This window comes from Rhinichthys klamathensis, unplaced genomic scaffold, assembly GCF_029890125.1.
Source record: "Rhinichthys klamathensis goyatoka isolate OS25496 unplaced genomic scaffold, OSU_Roscu_1.1 h1tg000787l_1, whole genome shotgun sequence".
NCBI lineage: Eukaryota > Metazoa > Chordata > Actinopteri > Cypriniformes > Leuciscidae > Rhinichthys > Rhinichthys klamathensis.
The window spans coordinates 563,359-582,419 of record NW_026607184.1 but is presented as its reverse complement, the minus strand read 5'-3'; the positions used below and the strand labels follow the sequence as shown (position 1 = coordinate 582,419).

At 42.2% G+C, this 19,061-nt stretch overlaps 2 protein-coding genes across 2 annotated transcripts in view; both read left to right on the top strand.

Moving 5' to 3' along the window:
- Positions 1-19,061, top strand: part of col12a1b (collagen, type XII, alpha 1b) — a 143,027-nt gene that overhangs the window by 18,709 nt on the left and 105,257 nt on the right. The window lies entirely within an intron of this gene.
- LOC130077934 (collagen alpha-1(XII) chain-like) lies at positions 5,575-11,675 on the top strand. The gene is made up of 6 exons (XM_056243368.1): positions 5,575-5,868; positions 6,030-6,149; positions 6,562-6,726; positions 6,945-7,091; positions 7,529-7,671; positions 11,505-11,675. The coding sequence occupies exons 1-6, from the start codon at positions 5,826-5,828 to the stop codon at positions 11,673-11,675; spliced, it is 789 nt and encodes a 262-aa protein (XP_056099343.1). The 5' UTR covers positions 5,575-5,825.

Sequence of the window (19,061 nt, the reverse complement as noted above, 5' to 3'; positions counted from 1 at the left end):
ATCCAAGGGGATCTGCCAAAATCCGCAGGTGGCGTCAAGGGTAGAGAACACTTTAGCTCCAGCTAGCTTGGGAGCAATATCCTCCAATGTTGGCATGATGTACCTCTCTCGCTTAACCGCCTTATTTAAGCGTTTTAGATCGACACACACTCGCACTTGCTCCTTGTTCTTTTTCACTACTGGAACCATCGGGGCACACCAGTCAGAAGGCACTGTAACCTCCTCAATTATGCCCAGGGCCAGCATGCGTTTAAGTTCAGCCTCTACTTTAGCCAGGAGGGGGAACGGGATGCGACGTGCCGTCGTCAGTGAGTAGGGCTCACAGTCAGCTTTAAGCTCGATTTTTACAGGGTCGCACTTGAGCAAACCGATATCCCCAAACACCTGACTTAACATTACAGTGTCCATCCCGTCTACTCTCATGACCAGTCCCATTCTTGTGGCAACACTCCGTCCCAGGAGGTTGTGAGAGTATGGCCCTTTAATTACAGTTATCCAGAATCTGCACTTTTCTCCTTTGTACTCACTTGTTGCCAGGAACTTGCCAATACTCTTAACTTCGCCGCCAGGGCTGGTGATGGGTCCTTTCGTTGCAGTGACCAGGCGGGAGCGCTGTGGCAGTCTCATGAATGCAGCCTGTGACATTACACTGACGTCTGCCCCAGTGTCTATTTTGAATTTCACAGTGCTGCCATTAACAGGTAAGTCAACGAGCCACTTATTTTCTGAATCAGGTGGATCCATTATGTCTGACACATGTTCAGTAATTTCTCCAAGGAAAAACATCTCATCTGTGTTAGTGGTGCTGCTAGGCATTGTAACCACCTCTTTCAGCATCCTCGTCTGACAAGCTGCCTCAAAATGTCCAATTTTATTACACCTTCTGCACTTTTTATTCTTGGCTGGGCAAGGATGTATTTTACCATGTTGTCTGTTACAGCGGGGACAGGTAGGATGCTGTTTTGACTCACTGTGTTCCTGTTTTTTCTGCCATTGTCCATCGTTGCTGCTCCTTTTGCCATGGAACGGCCGCCTCCCCTGTCTCATGGCGTCTACTGCACACTCCGAGCGCAGGCTCACATTCTGTTGTTTTATTTGTTCGCTCTGGCGCGCTATTTGAATAGCTCGTTCAAGAGAGAGTTCCGGCTCGAGCTGTAACTTCTGTGATACATCGTTGTCAGATATACCAATAACTATTCTGTCCCTGATTTGCTCATCTTTAGTGTGCCCAAACTCACAGTACTGTGCTAGTTTGTATAAACTTCTCACAAAAGCCTCTACTGACTCACCGAGCTTTTGTGCTCTCTTGTGAAAACATGCTCTTTCATGGATCACGTTTCTCTTGGGCACAAAATGATCGGAGAATTTGGCTATCACCGTGTCATAATCCAACTCCGGTCTACCTCTTTCCTCTTCATCCTCTCCGCTGTCATCGTACACAAAGGAATCATAAATCGCTTCCGCCTCTCTCCCCATTGCGTATAGAAGCGTGTTTACTTGCAATTCACCGCTATCTTTGTCCAACTTTGACGCCACCCGAAAGCGGTCGAAACGTCGGCGCCACATCAGCCATTCCGCCGGCCGCGTGAAGTCAAAAGATTCCGGAGGTCCGAGCTTCGCCATGTCTTATTTTCAGAGCGTGAAGTCGGCCACTTCTGACACCATGTCATGTGTCGATGCTTTTTAATGAAAGAGGAACCGAGTCGGCTTGCTGGAATTAACTGTTTTATTAACCGATCCTTATTGCCATGGCTAAGCTACTGAGCATAACACTGTCACATGCATTCCGCACTCTCGGAGCCGCCCACTGACGTCACCGTTGTGCGACTCCCACAACCTGTAGTTACATATCACAACAGTGGCTTTAGCTTTATGGTCATTTAATGTGACCAAAACATGACTGTTAATGAGAAATCACAACTTTTTATTGTTCTTTTTCATTCTTATAAAGCTGTTTTGAATGTGCTTCAAAGATAGATTAGATCATTTGAATCTTTTTTCACAGTGCCCCTACCTGCTGTTGGTAGCACTGTGACACAAGTTCATGGAAAAAAATGCTCTGTTTTCAGTTAGGCAATATTTCATTGAGGAGAGAGAGAAAGTCACAGAATAGCACACGTTTAGGAAAGTTTCTTTGCTCTCCATCGCTGTCTGCCAGCGTTTTTTCAGACTAAACTAATAGTGGTATAATGGATCATACCAGCTTATGGCTTAACATGCTGTTTTTTCAACATTTATTTCTTTTTTAAATTAATATTTTATGTATTATTTTTAAGCCAATTTGTTTTTAATTTAATTAGGTGTTCAAGCACGAAGTGCTGAAAACCTATTGTAATTGCTATTTGAAAAAAAAAAAAAAACTAAAACGCATCGTGCAGCCCAAACCGTAAGGCCTAGAGACTTGAAACCTGGCCAGGTGCTAGGGCCTCAGTTTGGGGAGAACCTATCAGAGTATGACCCTGATTGGCCCATAGGTGGCGCTACAGCAACCAAAAGTACTAAATTGCCCATAACTCATCGACCGTTTGACCTAGAATCTATTTGTACACCACTGTGTTCCTTGGCTCAAGACGGACAAGATGTATATCTCGGATTGTCGATTTGAGCAAAAAAAAAATTGTTATGGCCAATTTTGTCCAAAACCTACTTTTGCGAACTAGTCCCTGGTTTTTTCCCTGATCGGAACCAGACCAGTCTAGGACAATTCTATGGACTCTCTAGATCAATAATTATCAAAAAAAAGTTGAACTTTGCCCTTTGGTTCACTGTAACAGGGTCATTTAGAAAAGGGGGTGTGTCAAAATACACTCAAAAGCCTATAAATCATAAATAAAAACTCAGAACTTCACAAAAATTGATGAGCACATGTGTCCTAACATGGTGAAGAAGCATGCAGAGTTTCATGGAGATCGGACCATAGGTGGCGCTATAACTGTCAAAAAGGTCCCCCATTATTAGGTGTTCAAGCACGAAGTGCTGAAAACCTATTGTAATTGCTATTTGAAAAAAAAAAAAAACCTAAAACGCATCGTGCAGCCCAAACCGTAAGGCCTAGAGACTTGAAACCTGGCCAGGTGCTAGGGCCTCAGTTTGGGGAGAACCTATCAGAGTATGACCCTGATTGGCCCGTAGGTGGCGCTACAGCAACCAAAAGTACTAAATTGCCCATAACTCATCGACCGTTTGACCTAGAATCTAGATTTGTACACCACTGTGTTCCTTGGCTCAAGACGGACAAGATGTATATCTCGGATTGTCGATTTGAGCAAAAAAAAAAAATGTTATGGCCAATTTTGTCCAAAACCTACTTTTGCGAACTAGTCCCTGGTTTTTCGCCCGATCAAAACCAGACCAGTCTAGGACAATTCTCTGGACTCTCTAGATCAATAATTATCAAAAAAAAGTTGAACTTTGCCCTTTGGTTCACTGTAACAGGGTCATTTAGAAAAGGGGCGTGTCAAAATACACTCAAAAGCCTATAAATCATAAATGAAAACTCAGAACTTGACAAAAATTGATGAGCATATGTGACATAACATCATGAACACGCATGCAAAGTTTCATGGAGATCGGACAATAGGTGGCGCTATAACAGTTGAAAAGGTTTAAAACCATGTATTTCCTATGGTAAATTGCCTGTATTGGCTGTAAATGGTCTTTTCCATCTATGATCATATAATTTTCATATCTTAATGTTTAAAACCAGTGCAGTACAATTATCTGCACTCTCTAGATAAATAATTATCAGAAAAGGTATAATTACTTCATTTGGATGGCTATAATAGGGTCACTTCAATATGTAGCCTTGACCAAATGTCCCCAAAAACCTATATCTCTTCAATGAATGCTCAGATCTTCTTAAAAAAAGGTCAGGACATATCACTCTAAACAAGCTTGACAAATTTGCCTCTATAACAGTTAAAAAGGTGAAAATGATATGAATATAGTGGCATATTAAGCCAATAAGTGGTGTTTTACTGCCCCCTGCTGTTTAAAATAGTAATTTTGTCATAATGCTGACTATCATTGTTCTATAATTCATGTTTAGAATTAACATAATCACTATTTTAACATTTACAATCACATTTAGTCAAAATTCATTGTCACATTGACAAATGTGAACCCTGAATGAGACAGTTTAATCTACAATAGAATGTGTGTGTGTGTGTAGTCCCATGTTTCTGAATAAATTCTGAATAATCTGATTAATAGCTTGCAAAGACATTAAATGCTTATAGACCATTAAAATATATTTTCATAATGACTTTGTGTGTGTGTCTGTGTGTGTGTGTGTGTGTGTGTGTGTGAGCAAATGTCTACATATGAGTGCAAAAGCACCTGTGAAAACACTTTATTAATAAGTAGAATGGCCAGCAGAGGGCAGTAGAAGACCACTTATTGTCTCACTCTCATTTTGACACACTTGATTTTCAACAGTAAATCAAAGCACTAAAGCAAACCAGTTTTTCCATGTTAACTATTATAACACAATCATTTTTTGTCAGAGTTTATCACTTCATTTTTATTGGCACTTCACATCAATGCAGCAATGTGGTAAATCATGGTAAATCACGATAGAAACATGGTAAATCATAGTAAAAAATACTATTACATGGTGTATCATGGCAAATCATGCTAGCAATGTGATGAATCATGGTAAATCATGCTACAATCCTGGTAAATCATTCTAGAATGTGGTATATCATGGTAAATCATCCTATAACATGGTAAATCATGGTAAACTGTGGTAAATCATGCTAGATTCATGGTAAATCATACTGGAACATGGTAGATCATGAAAAATCACACTAAATTTGGTATATCATGGTAAATCATGCTAAAACATGGTCTATTCCATCTATGATGTCAATGGTTAAATGCTTGCTATATAAAACTTAATGTCTTTTGATGCTTTTGTGCTTAACGGCCTTAAAGGCCTTAACTGCTTGAACACCGCTAAATGCTGCTAGCAGCTTTAATTTAATTTATTTTTATTAAATTTTATTAAATTTTATTTAAATTTTTTTTTTTTTTAACCAAACTGGTCAGCAGGTTGAAACCTCCTGGACCAACTAGAAACCATGTAAAACTAAATACAATCAGCTGGTGCCTCATTTTTATATATCTTTATTTCATGAGCATGTGTGTAAATAATCAATTTCACAAGATATTTCTCACTTGCAGACCATGTGTGATGGTGTCCAGTGAGATCACCAGTGCTCTAGCCTCAGTTTGGGGTCTCTTCTCATCCTCTATAGGTATCTGGAGCTCCACACGTTCTACCAATGTGGAATGCGCAAAAGAGATGAAGCTCGTATTTCATGCATCACAAAGGGCTACTTCTTTTCTCTGTAGAACAGAAGCAAAAACAATTCCAGGAAAACTTCCTCCAGGGCCAGGTGCCAAAGGGGATTTGGATACAATGCAAGACTGAAGATTCAAAGGAGAAAAGTAGAAATTGAATGGAAAGAGTCTGTAGCTCCAAGAAATTACAGAGAAATAAAAGTCTTATCTAAAATTGTGATGTTTTGAAGTGTAAATTGCGGTAAGTTGCGGTGTAAATGTGCCTTTTTATTTGCTGTGAGCATGTGTACACGTCTCTTCCCCGTTTCTCATCACTCTCTCGTTGAACTCTGCCTTCCATCAGCGAATATACAATCACATCTAAGCTCCTCTTGGCGTTTCTCACTGTATAACTCTGGTGTGTTTTACTCACAGATGCTCAGTGTAAAACCACAGCCAAGGCTGATATCGTCCTGCTGGTTGATGGATCCTGGAGTATCGGCCGTTTGAACTTCAAAATCATCCGGGCTTTTATTTATCGCATGGTGGGCGTCTTTGACATCGGCCCTGACAGGGTTCAAATCGGCAAGTCTTCCCTGCTTCTGTTTACTTCATGTTTGTTAGATATGTTGACGGTATATTCCTGCATCTGGACTCCAGATGTGAGCTTTATGCAGAGCTCCTTATTGAGTTATTGACAGGAACCTTTACTCTTGCATTCATAATGGCGTGTGCTTCTCTCACAGGTTTGGCTCAGTACAGCGGGGACCCCAAAACTGAGTGGCATTTGAACGCTCATGCAACCCGTCAATCTCTGCAGGATGCTGTGGCCAACTTACCCTACAAAGGCGGAAATAAAATGACGGGTACCGAGCTCTTACATAAGCGCTTGAAAATTGACATTACCTATGATTCTGCAAAGAAATCTCCTCCAATCAGAGAATCAAAACTAGCAAATTACACTAAAATAATACTTTAGCACCTGCCAGTGACATGATTGTCAATCTGCCCAAGCTCACAAACTACTTACATAATTGTATGTATATGCATATTTTGCTAAATATTTAAAATATGTTGCTTCTTTTAATGCCAAAATTACACACTTCACCTTTAAATCAGTTTCAGAAGTGATTTGCACATAGAATATAGACAGATAAGAAATGCATGAATCCACAACAGCCATTTCTAATAGAGAAATGCAATAGATCTAATAAAATAAGGTGACAGTTCACCATTGACTGTTACGAAACCAACATGCAACTTAATGTGTTTCCAAAGGTATGGCCTTGAACTACATCCTACAGAACAACTTCAAGGCAAATGTGGGTATGAGACCCGATTCTCGTAAGATTGGTGTCCTTGTTACCGACGGCAAATCTCAGGACGAGATTGTAGTGAATTCTCAGAAACTGCGTGACTCTGGCATTGAGCTCTATGCCATCGGTAAGTTCTTCTCTTCTTGACATTGCTGACATAATATCTATTCAGTCACAATGGACTATAATAGTTTGCATGCCAGTGATGGATACTCAACCCAGAGCTCTCCTGTGTCCAAACATCTCACAGCTTTTTATTTGGCAAGACTACAGCTTGATCAATGTCTCTTTGACCCAGCTGAAGTAATTGCGATCTTTCAATAATGATCTCCTCTTGGCTTCTAGGTGTGAAGAAAGCAGATGAAAATGAGTTGCGATCCATTGCCACCGACCCTGATGATATTCACATGTACAACGTCAACGACTTCTCCTTCCTGTTGGACATTGTGGACGACCTCACTGTTAACCTCTGTAACAGTGTTAAAGGCCCAGGTACAGTCAGTCACATACTTGACTAGTGTTTGATTTGACTGAAAAACAATCTGTGAATCTAAACAAATCTATCCTAGTACTGTTCTGCAGACTAGAAATAAAAAAACCAAGAACTTCCAAAGTTTGGCTCGGCTAAAACTGCTTGAACTTGTGCCATCCATTTTTGATTTGCACTCTTGTTTTCCCAGATGGTTCTTTGTTTTTGTTTTACTAATAATCTTGCTGAAAAGACTGAGAGGGAAAACTGTAGGTTGCACTCCGATCCTCCTTGGGGGATAGCAGTGATTTACAGAACCATGAAACATGTGATATATAACCCATTTAACCTTTTGCAAGAAGCTAATAGGCCTGAGGAAGATTTATAGTCTAAGTGTAAACCTGTTTGAGAGCTGTTTGACACCACGGCTCACATTTTTCCATTGCTTTCATTGAACCAGGCGGTGGCCCAGGGACACCCACTGACCTTGTGACTTCCGAGGTCACACACTACTCTTTCCGTGCGACCTGGATGCCACCTGACAAGCCAGTGGAGAAGTTTCGCATCGAGTACGTCCCCGCCGCTGGAGGAAATACTGAAGTGGTGAGCATTAAAAACACATAAATTGTGTTCAAATGGACAAATGCATGCATGGTAGATACTTCACAGACTTTGAGCTTCTGAAAGTTATTGCACTTTCTTTTATTAGCCTACATTCTCCTGCATCTTGTGCAAAACTTGATACTGTAGCTCTGTTCCAAAACCGAGGGAGCTGCCTTATATTGCAACCTCCTAACCATCACTGAACTTCAAAAACCTCTTATTTGAAACACTCTAAATAGCCAGCAACACAAAAAGACTCACATAGAGTTTGACATTAGCATGTTAAAGGGATAGTTCACCCAAAATGTATCATCATTTACTCTCATGTACACTCTGTTGAACACAAAATAAGATATTTTGAAGAATGTCGGTAGTTGACGGTAGAGTTGACGGTAGCCATTGAATTCCATAGTATTTTTTTATTCCTACAATGGAAGTCAATGATAACCGTCAACCGTTTGATTACTAACATTCTTCAAAATATCTTCTATTATGTTCAACAGAAGAAAGAAATTGATACAGGTTTGGAAAAAGTGGGTGAGTAAATGATGACAGAATTTAAATTTTGGGGTGAACTATATGTCACGGGTGGTGTATGGCAGGAAGCACGAGGAGACGAGGAATTCCAATAAACAATAAACTTTACTATAAATCAAAACAACAAACAGGTACAGGCAGACAGATGGGTAGCGGATACAAACACCAGGTAACATTGACGAGAACCGACCAGGAGTGAGGGAGAACACAGGGTTTACATACACAGAGAACAGATAGGGGAACAAGACACAGCTGGGGCAAATTAACTAGACACAGGTGAAGGAACTGAGAACTAACGAGGAGAGGGAAAACTGAGACACAGGAATAAACCAAATACACAATGACGGGGGGAAACTCAGGACACACATGTAACATAACGCCCCCTCCAAAAAGGCGCGTCCTCGCGCCGTATAACTTCAAATGGGGTGGGGGGGGGGCGGGAGCAGGCTGGTCAGGGGGCCATGGTGGAGTAGGAGACCACCCCTCGGGCGGTCCTGGCGGAGAATCCCCTTCGGGCGGCCATGGCGGAGAATCCCCTTCGGGCGGCCATGGCGGAGAATCCCCTTCGGGCGGCCATGGCGGAGAATCCCCTTCGGGCGGCCATGGCGGTGACGCACCTTCGGGCGGCCATGGCGGAGACGCACCTTCGGGCGGCCATGGCGGAGACGCACCTTCGGGCGGCCATGGCGGAGACGCACCTTTGGGCGGCCATGGCGGAGACGCACCTTCGGGCGGCCATGGCGGAGACGCACCTTCAGGTGGCCTATATCCCCCCCAAAAAATTTTCTTAGGGGGATTGCCAGGCTCAGGGACGTGCTCCAGGACAGGCTTGGAAGGACTGGACGGGACCAGCGGAGAAGGCTCGGGAGGACTGGACGGGACCAGCGGAGAAGGCTCTGTAGGGCTGACTTGAAGCTCTGGCTCGGCAGGCGTGACGTGAAGCTCTGGCTCAGCAGGCGTGACGTGAAGCTCTGGCTGGACGTGGCTGACGTGAAGCTCTGGCTGGACGTGGCTGGACGGAACCAGCAGTGCAGGCCCGGCTGGGCTGGACGGAACCAGCGGTGCAGGCTCGGCTGGGCTGGACGGAACCAGCGGTGCGGGCTCGGCTGGGCTGGACGGAACCAGCGGCGCGGGCTCGGCTGGGCTGGACGGAACCAGCGGTGCGGGCTCGGCTGGGCTGGACGGAACCAGCGGTGAGGGCTCGGCTGGGCTGGATGGAACCAGCGGTCAGGGCTCGGCTGGGCTGGATGGAACCAGCGGTGAGGGCTCGGCTGGGCTGGATAGAACCAGCGATGAGGGCTCGGCTGGGCTGGACGGAACCAGTGGTTTGGGAAACTCTGGGCTGAGTTCATGGGCTGTAGCTGATGTTCGTGTAGCCCACACATACAGGATCGCCGCAGACATTACAATCAGCGCAGTGTCCTCTTGGATGTACTCACGTACGGTGTGCTCAGTCTCTAACGAGCAGGCGACGGGCTCAAGCTCTGGCGGGCAGGCGACGGGCTCAGGCTCTGGCGGGCAGGCGACGGGGGCAGGCGACGGGCTCTGTGCTGGATGGGACCAGTGGTGAAGGGGTATCTGGGCTGGACGGGACCAGGGGTGAAGAAGGCTTTGAGCTGGGCAGGACCAGCAGTGAAGAAGGCTTTGAGCTGGGCAGGACCAGCGGTGAAGAGGGCTTCGAGCTGGGCGGAACCAGCGGTGAAGAGGGCTTCGAGCTGGGCGGAACCGGCGGTGAAGGGTCTTTTCCGCCATGGCCGCCCGAAGGGTCTTCTCCGCCGTGGCCGCCCGAAGGGTCTTCTCCACCGTGGCCGCCCGAAGGGTCTTCTCCACCGTGGCCGCCCGAAGGTCTTCTCCACCGTGGCCGCCCGAAGGGTCTTCTCCACCGTGGCCGCCCGAAGGGTCTTCACCGCCGTGGCCGCCCGAAGGGTCTTCACCGCCGTGGCCGCCCGAAGGGTCTTATCCGCCGTGGCCGCCCGAAGGGTCTTCACCGCCGTGGCCGCCCGAAGGGTCTTCTCCACCGTGGCCGCCCGAAGGGTCTTCACCACCGTGGCCGCCCGAAGGGTCTTCTCCACCGTGGCCGCCCGAGGGGTCTTCACCGCCGTGGCCGCACGAAGGGTCTTCTCCACCGTGGCCGCCCGAAGGGTCTTCTCCGCCGTGGCCGCCCGAAGGGTCTTCTCCCCGAGGGTCCGACAGCTCCGCTCTGGACGCCCGAGGGTCCGACAGCTCCGCCCTGGACGCCCGAGGGTCCGACAGCTCCGCCCTGGACGCCCGAGGGCCCACAGTCTGCTCCGCCCTGGTTACGCCCTCAGCCTGCTCCGCCGTGGCCACGCCCTCAGCCTGCTGTCATGGACACGCCCACAGCCTGCTCCGCCCTGGCAGCCTGTTCGTCCTGCTCCGCCCTGGCCGCCTGTTCGTCCAGGTCCGCCCACGTTCCATGGCCCATGCTCGTCATTGCTAGGCCCTGGTCCCGTTCTCTGCGCGGACCTGGCCCTCCGTCCCTCCCCCGGGACCGCCTCCGCTCCACCGCCCTTCCGAATTGTCTTGTGTCCTGTTTTGTTGGGCGTCGGGAGCCGCCCATAGAGGGGGGGCTATGTTGTGATGTCTGTCTGTGTTCCCCCTGTCTTTGTGCACTTGGTTCAGTCCTGTTCCCTGTTTTCCCGCTCCCCGTTATCTCTATTAGTCTTCACAGGTGTCCCTGATTAACCACGCCCCCTTGTCATCTTGTTTAGCTTGTTTGCCTTTGTATTTAAGCCCTGTGTTTCAGTCCAGTCCTTGTGAGTTCTTGTGTTGTTACTGTCGATGTTGGTTGTACTGCTCCTATAATAGTATATCTATGATTCTGTCTAGGTAAGACTAACTTATGGAACAAAATTTATATGTGCCTATCATTTATTTATTATGGTGCCCATTGCGTGCGTGCTATAAAAGTCAAGTTTGATGAAGAGCAACATTCAAATTTAATTTCCATATCTCTACATACCTCTTGTGCAACCTTAATGACTTCAATAAAACAGGACAACTTTCATATAACAATAATTCAAAGCTATGCATCTTGTCATATTTTACACTGTGTGCATTTGGGATGATCTATATGGCTTAAAAGTATCATGTATCAGTATGGGCTGAACTAGATCCCATAAATCTCACTACATACCCTGCGTGTTTGCGTGCTGAATTTCGACCTCTAAGAACCTGCAACTTAAGAGAGATGATTTCAGATGGCCACATGCCTCCCCGTTCCACCCCTCCATCTTGTGTAATACCCCTCTCACCTCTCCCTGATGATGTTTTTTCAGATGTTCGCTGATGATGAAGAAAACACAGTTGTCCTGGTCAACTTGACCCCCATGACCGAGTATGTTATCAATGTCTATGGAGTGATTGGTGAGGAGAGCAGCGACCCTTTGAAAGGAACCGAAACCACATGTAAGTTGAGCAGATCAAAACCTCTCCTTCTGTTTATGTGAATCACACTAATTCTCCTACTGTTCAATCTCATTGTCTGATTAAACTCACTTCATAAACCATATCTTTATCTCAACCACTGGAAACAGCTGTTTCCCTGCATACGGCTGCTATTTTCACAACTTTGTCTACATAAGGCATAGGGCTGTAACGATACACCAAACCCACGATTCGATTCGTATCACGATTTTTGACCCACGATTCGATTCGTATCGCGATTCTATCACGGGGGCGGGGCTTGAGGGGGCGGGGCTTGTGGTGAAAAAAAGAGATTTTGAGAGAAGAAAAAAAATACCGGTATTTTTATTAAATAACATTAGGAAAAACCTGTATAATCTAAACACCAAAGAACGAGGGATCCCCCCTTAGATTTTCCAAACAAAATTATTACATTTATCTTGCCTAAATGTTTGCGCTCACGCTCATTGCATTTTTACAATGGGGTAATAGCCTATTGTTGTTAAGAATTTACACATCACAAGGAAGCTTGATTTAAATTGTTTAATTAAATTGAAAAAAGTAGCACAAATAAATACAATAGAATAAAGATACAAATAAAGACAATTAAAGAGAAAAGTTTTTGAATAGGTCTAATAGTAACGTTATTCATATACAGACACTGAATAAAGTAATAAAATGGAAAATAACACTGGGTAGTATTTTAGTCCTGAATAAATTAAATACATAGGCTATTAATCCTGATTCCTTTAACTTAAAGCCATCTTTTGTTGTTTTGACAACAAAATTAATGACAGACACATATGACTGCCGTCACTTTAAGAGCTAGTGCACAGATCCTGTGTTCATTATACTGCATGCGTTTTATGCTTATTAAAGACAAAACCGACTATATTTAGAGTATAGCCTACTCACAAAGACCGAAATTGACAATTTTGCGTGTTAAAGCAATATAATCCGCGAAAAATAGTTACTAGCCAGCCAGCTGTTTTTGAGGTGGATTTTCTATGAATGTGCGCATAGAAAATAATCTCAGAGAGCGCGCGAGCACTGATTAGTTTAAAATCGCTTGAATGTTTAAACTGGTAAGACTTAAAAAGACTTCAGTCACGATGCACTGCTGGCCCGATTGTGCAAGTGAATATTCCGTCATGTCCCGACTCCAAAACGCGAGTGTGTATGATCGCCGCAGCGCTTGATGCCTGCCTTGCACAAAACATTATGAGAAGAGATTGAAGACGCGCGGCACCGCTGAACACTCACGCTGTTTGTGAAATTGCGTCTGGAAGATAGTTGTTAAAAGAATGATTTGATTTTATTATCTGTGTGGATTACAATTGCGGGAATTTCCCGCATTATAAATGGGAGACCTGCGGGAATGATTAGAATTATGCGCAATACCCGCGCCGAAATTCGAGCCCTGGTTCTGGACAGGAAGGATAACTCTGGGAGTTGGAAGGGGTGTGATCGCGATTCTGCCTTCTCACATCGCGATACAGGATCGTGGACCTGAGCATCGCGATTTCGATTTTATATCGCGTATCGTTACAGCCCTAATAAGGCAGCTACTTTCTAGTGGAAAATTGAATGTGATACTCTAGCCACCTAGCAACCACCCAGAATACCTTAGCAACACCCTAGCAACATGATTTACATGAGCAAACACCACTCACATTTTCTTATGTAAATCTTGTAAGTAAATCCTGTTCTATTTATAACTGGAATTTCCCACCAATTTTTTAATGGCCAGGCTTGTCACAATGCCTTATCCACAAAAATACATGCAAAAATTTGGCCTAAACAAAAGATCCTTTAAGTTAAAGAGCATTCGATGTGCTGGGAGCGCACTAATGGTGCCTGAAAATGTGTCTACAGTAGGTATAGGGAGTTCAGTATTGTTTGGAGCAGAGCCATTATGAAACCTCAAAGAAACACTGCAGCTCCTATATAACACAATTTTAATGCTGGTTTCCACATCACAATGTTATTTATTATTTATTTCTATCATGCTGTATATATATATATATATATTGTCGGGGGTACTGGACCAATAAGGTCAGGAAACCTCCATAATGTGTGAATAACATTTTAAACAATATTGATGTTAGTAAAGCATGTTCAGTGGATAAACTTATAATCCTGATTGACCTGTTTTGGAGAACAAGGAATTTGATATTATTCCTAAAATTATATCAATGTCCTTTGCTTCCTTGCTATTTAGTAAGACATTCTGAATCAATTTAATAATTAATAATACACAAAAAAAATTTGTAAGGAACAATTAAAGGTTTAGTTCACCTAAAAATGAAAATTCTGTCATTAATTACTTTCATTCATCTACAGGAACTTTTTGATGAAATCTGAGAGTTTTCTTTCCCTCCATTGACAACTACGCAACTACCACTTTCAAGCCCCAGAAAGGAAGTAAAGAGATCATTAAAGTAATACATTTGACTCCAGTGGTTTAACCTCAATTTTATCAAGCGACACAAGTGCTTTTTTTTACCACTTTACCACATAATTTACCACTTTATTTACAAAATATTATAGTAATCTCCAACACATTCACGAGAGCACCACGACGCATGTGTGTTGCGTTGATGTGAGAGCAGACATTGTTGAGTTAACATGCGCTGAAGATTAATATTCTGTGAAAAAAGTGGTAAATTATGTTTTTTTTTGGTTCAAACAAAGCTCTCGCCATCGCTTGCTAAAATTGAGGTTAAACAAGTCACATGGATTACTTAAATCATGTCTTTACTACCTTTCTGGGGCTTGAAAGTGATAGTAGCGTAGCAGTCAATGGAGAAAGTTCCCAGATTTCATCAAAAAGATCTTCATTTGTGTTCTGTAGATGAACGAAAGTCTTACGGGTTTGGAACAACATGAGGGAGAGTAATAGACAGAATTTTCATTTTTGGGTGAACTAACTCTTTAATATACATATAAGTACAAACATTCACAAATTTTCCTGAATGTTTCGCCCATAGAAGTGCATTACTGTACATATCATTAATTTACAATACTGAACCCAGAACATTCCTATAATGAAGATTTTGACACATTTTTTACTTGCTTTGAAAAGGGGGTTAGTCTAGTGCCAAAAAAACAAGGGTAATTACTTTAGATATCTCTAAATTATTTCTTCTGGAGAAGTTGCAGTGCGATCAGAGTTTAGTGTTTAATCCAGGCCATCTGGGAGCCAGAGGACATTGTTATGAGAAATAAGAAACAACAGCTGGAGATCTGGAGTCCCGTTTAACATCCTGATCGTGTCCTTCTGCCGGATACAATCTCAACTACACAGATAAAGACAAAAATCTGTGTGGCATTAAAGAAACCGTTTGCCCAAGTATGAAATGATGTCATCACTTACTCACCCTCACGTTGTATGACTTTCTTTCATCCTAGATGTTTTACAGAAGGTCCAGAATGATCTTTTTCATATGAGGCCTGGTGCTGTCGAGCTCCAAAAAAGCTCTCAAATCTCATTCAAATCTGCTTTCGATTAATTTAGACGATATTAGCCACAGAAGAATGAAAGTCAAACGGGTTTGGAGCGACATGAGGGTGAGTAGCCTAAATGATGACAAACTTTTTATTTTCAGCTGAACTTTTCCTCTAAAGCAACAAGCTTTTGTGTTTGCTGTTTTGTGTGTCACTATCGAGGGCTTTTTAAATCAATTAATTCCATTTTCATTGCAGCCAAACTGACAGTGTTCGTTTTCTAATCGATCCTTGCGTAATAACAGGCTTTGGCAGCTCTCTGATGACATCACTCATGAGATAGATTCCCAGAAAACGATCGTAAAATCGCTTTATTTTCACCATCCATGAACTTGGCTGCTCAAAAAGTGCAGCATGAATCTGACACTGATTCTTTCCATGCAGTAGGCTAAGTCGTGGCTTTCAGATGATTGCAGTTTTGTCTCAGCTCACTTTCCTGTTTTCATCCACAGAGAATCTTGTGCTCCTTGTGAATCGAGAGCCGCGCTGAGGCTGTTTCGGATGCTTTCCATAATATGCCTGACAGAAGGGTCTCTACACCTGCCCTGCATCCAAACGCACCAATAAAAAGAGGGGATCTGTAGTGTGGCAGCTTGTATACACATGCATTCACAGGCTAAGACAGACAGACTGCTGAAACCTGGATGCCAGTAAAGAAAGTTAGAGTAAAAAGGTCATGCTTTTGAGAACAAAATGATAAGCCTATAGAACATGAAAAGTTGCAGCATGTGAGAAGAAGAGAAACCCATATATTTTTTTTACATGTGTTTTGAGAATAAAAGCCCATTCACACCAAGAACTATAACTATATAACTATTAACTAAAGGATGCACTGCAGTTTTGCCGTGTGCTTAAATGCTCAAAGTCAGATGGATTCAGATTTTCTGTCAAAGTTTTTATGGTTCATCAGGTAGAAAAAAATAGTTTTGAAAATGATTCCATCGATATTGTTCTTCTGTGCTGTTATCGTTATAGTTGTGGTGTGAACTCTGTTTTCTTTTACATTTAGAACAATTTTTTAAAACCGTATTGCTATAGTTATTGTCCTTGGTGTAAATGGGTCTTAAAGGGATACTCCACCCAAAAATGAAAATTCTGTCATCATTTACTCACCCTCAAGTTGTTGCAAACCAGTATGAGTTTCTTTCTTCTGCTGAACACAAAGGGAGATATTTTGAAGAACGATTGGAACTTTGGCTTTTTCTACTATGGAAGTCATTGGTGGCAAACAACTGTTTGGTTCCAATCGTTCTTCAAAATATCTTCCTTTGTGTTCAGCAGAAGAAAGAAACTCATACAGGTTTGCAACAACTTGAGGGTGAGTAAATGATGACAGAATTTTCATTTTTGGGTGGAGTATCCCTATAAAGGGATAGTTCACCCAAAAATGAAAATTCTGTCATTATTTACTTTAGTTCATTCATAGTCACTTGACGTGCGAGAACCAATGAGGTTAATTCTTGTGTTACGCAGCACGTTTGAGCTTCAGCAAGAACCAATGAGATTCATTCTCGTATTATGTATCACGTTTGAGCTTCTGCAAGAACCAATTAGTTTTGTTCTTGCGTGTCAAGGAGGTTCGGTTGAGCTTGACGTTTGGGTGTAGTTTGGACATTTTTTAAGTGCCAAAGTGGTAGTTGCGTAGCTGTCAATGGAGGGACTGAAAGCTTTCAGATTTGATCAAAAAGATCTTCATTTGTGTTCTGAAGATGAACGAAAGTCTTGCGGGTTTGGAACGACATGAGGAAGAGTAATTATTTGACAGAATTGTCATTTTTGGGTGAACTATCCCTTTAAATGCCTCTGTAAGAGAAGAAAAGCATTGAAAAAGTCAACAAGAAATCAAAATGGACCCCATTGACTTTCTTAATGCACATTCCTGATATTATCTCGAACGATTCATGAGTGCACTTTATTCTAAAGGAAAACGTGTTTGCATAATCTTTCTATTTAATTTTATTCTTGTAAGAAATGTAGTTTCACTTGGAAATGTTGAGTTATGGAAGTATATTGGACTGTGTAAAGAAGTCCGTTGACTTTAAACACTGGTCTATTTTTAAATAATATACTGGTTGCTTTAAAAAAAAAAAAAGACTGTTTAAAAGCGTCACTCCTGGAAGCAGTTTATTGATCATTTATCAATAATTGTCTGCTATGAATGCTGGCATTGATGTGTTAAATTAATGAGCATGTCCTGAGAGATGGTCATGTGGGGAAAAGGTTTAGTTAAGGATACTCACTGCACAGAACTGTGACCCACAAAATCCTTATAATCAATATTAGCATTTCATTTCATTTACAGCATATGACCTCTGTAAATGAGCGCACTGAACTGTCTGTCAGCTCCTGCATAGCCATATAAAAATGAGAAATTCACCAAATAAAACCATGTATGAAGCACACGACTCTATGAGCCACTAGATAAATCTGCGGAATGAATAATATCTATCTATCTATCTATCTATCTATCTATCTATCTATCTATCTATCTATCTATCTATCTATCTATCTATCTATCTATCTATCTATCTATCTATCTGTCTGTCTGTCTGTCTGTCTGTCTGTCTGTCTGTCTGTCTGTCTATCTATCTATCTATCTATCTATCTATCTATCTATCTGTCTGTCTGTCTGTCTGTCTGTCTGTCTGTCTGTCTGTCTGTCTGTCTGTCTATCTATCTATCTGTGTGTCTGTCTCTGTGTGTGTGTGTGTGTGTGTGTGTGTGTGTGTGTCTGTCTGTCTGTCTGTCTGTCTGTCTGTCTGTCTGTCTGTCTGTGTCTATCTGTCTGTCTGTGCCAAAAATTGAGCACATTCAAAGTTTTAGTAGCCTTTTTGTAATAAGAGGTAGATAAGGATTTGATATAGATCTTAACATCATTTTGAAAGTGAGAAAACTTTCATAGTTTTACATTCGTGGATAAAATATTTTGCAAGCAAAATAATTAAGTTGCAAAGAAAAAAAAATTCTCATATTGCTTCTCAAAAATGAAAAACCCAAACAATGAAATAAAGCTCAAAGTCTTTATATAGGCCTATATAGTTTACAATGAACTGGCAAATGTTTTTTTGTACGATCACAAAGCCAAAAAAGATGTAACATAGTCTCTGGTTGCGAATCACAAAAAGTACAGTTTGCGTGACTTTTCTGTTTTCTGACGCGATAAAATAATCGTAGCAGTGTCTCTCCTGAACAGCAGATGGAGACTCTCTCTCTCCCTTTCTCTCTCTCTCTTCACACCAGTTTCTATCTGTCCCGTGAGTGTGAGTTCAGTCATTGACGCTGAAAATGTTTCGACACATTCTGGTAATTATTACAAATATTCTGTTTAAGTTTAATAATGTAGTTTACAAATCATTCAACATGTCTTAGCTTTTTATCACGTCAAAGGTTACAGTTGTTTATGTAGGAGTTTGAGGAAGTTTAAGAAGTGAAACCCGGGAGTCATCAGCAGTTTGACGTTTTGCACGTCTACAATCAATGAAACTGATGGTGGAGATTATGATGTTTTATAACTCAAATAAGCCAAATAACAGCTGTTGTAATTGTTTAGATGGTGTCTAATTGTGTTTATTAAAGAGCTGCTATTTGAGTGCACAATCTACACATATATTTATATTATATTTTATATTTCCTCTTCCTGCTCAATTAAGTAAACACAAACAGCGGTCTCACACAGAGAGTCTGAAGTCATTCACCTGTGAACTTCAAACATCCACTAAAAATCACCAAAACGCCAGATGATTAAAAGTCATTAGCCAAAGGGAAGGAAGTTATTTATTTTTGTTTGTTGCAAGAAAAGATACAGCACTGCATTAAAATAACATGAAATGACAATATAAGGGAAAGAAAGAAGACAGAGAAAATACAGTCAAATAACAAAGCTCCTCAACTAGTAAGACAACTGTGATCATAATGTAAAGCCT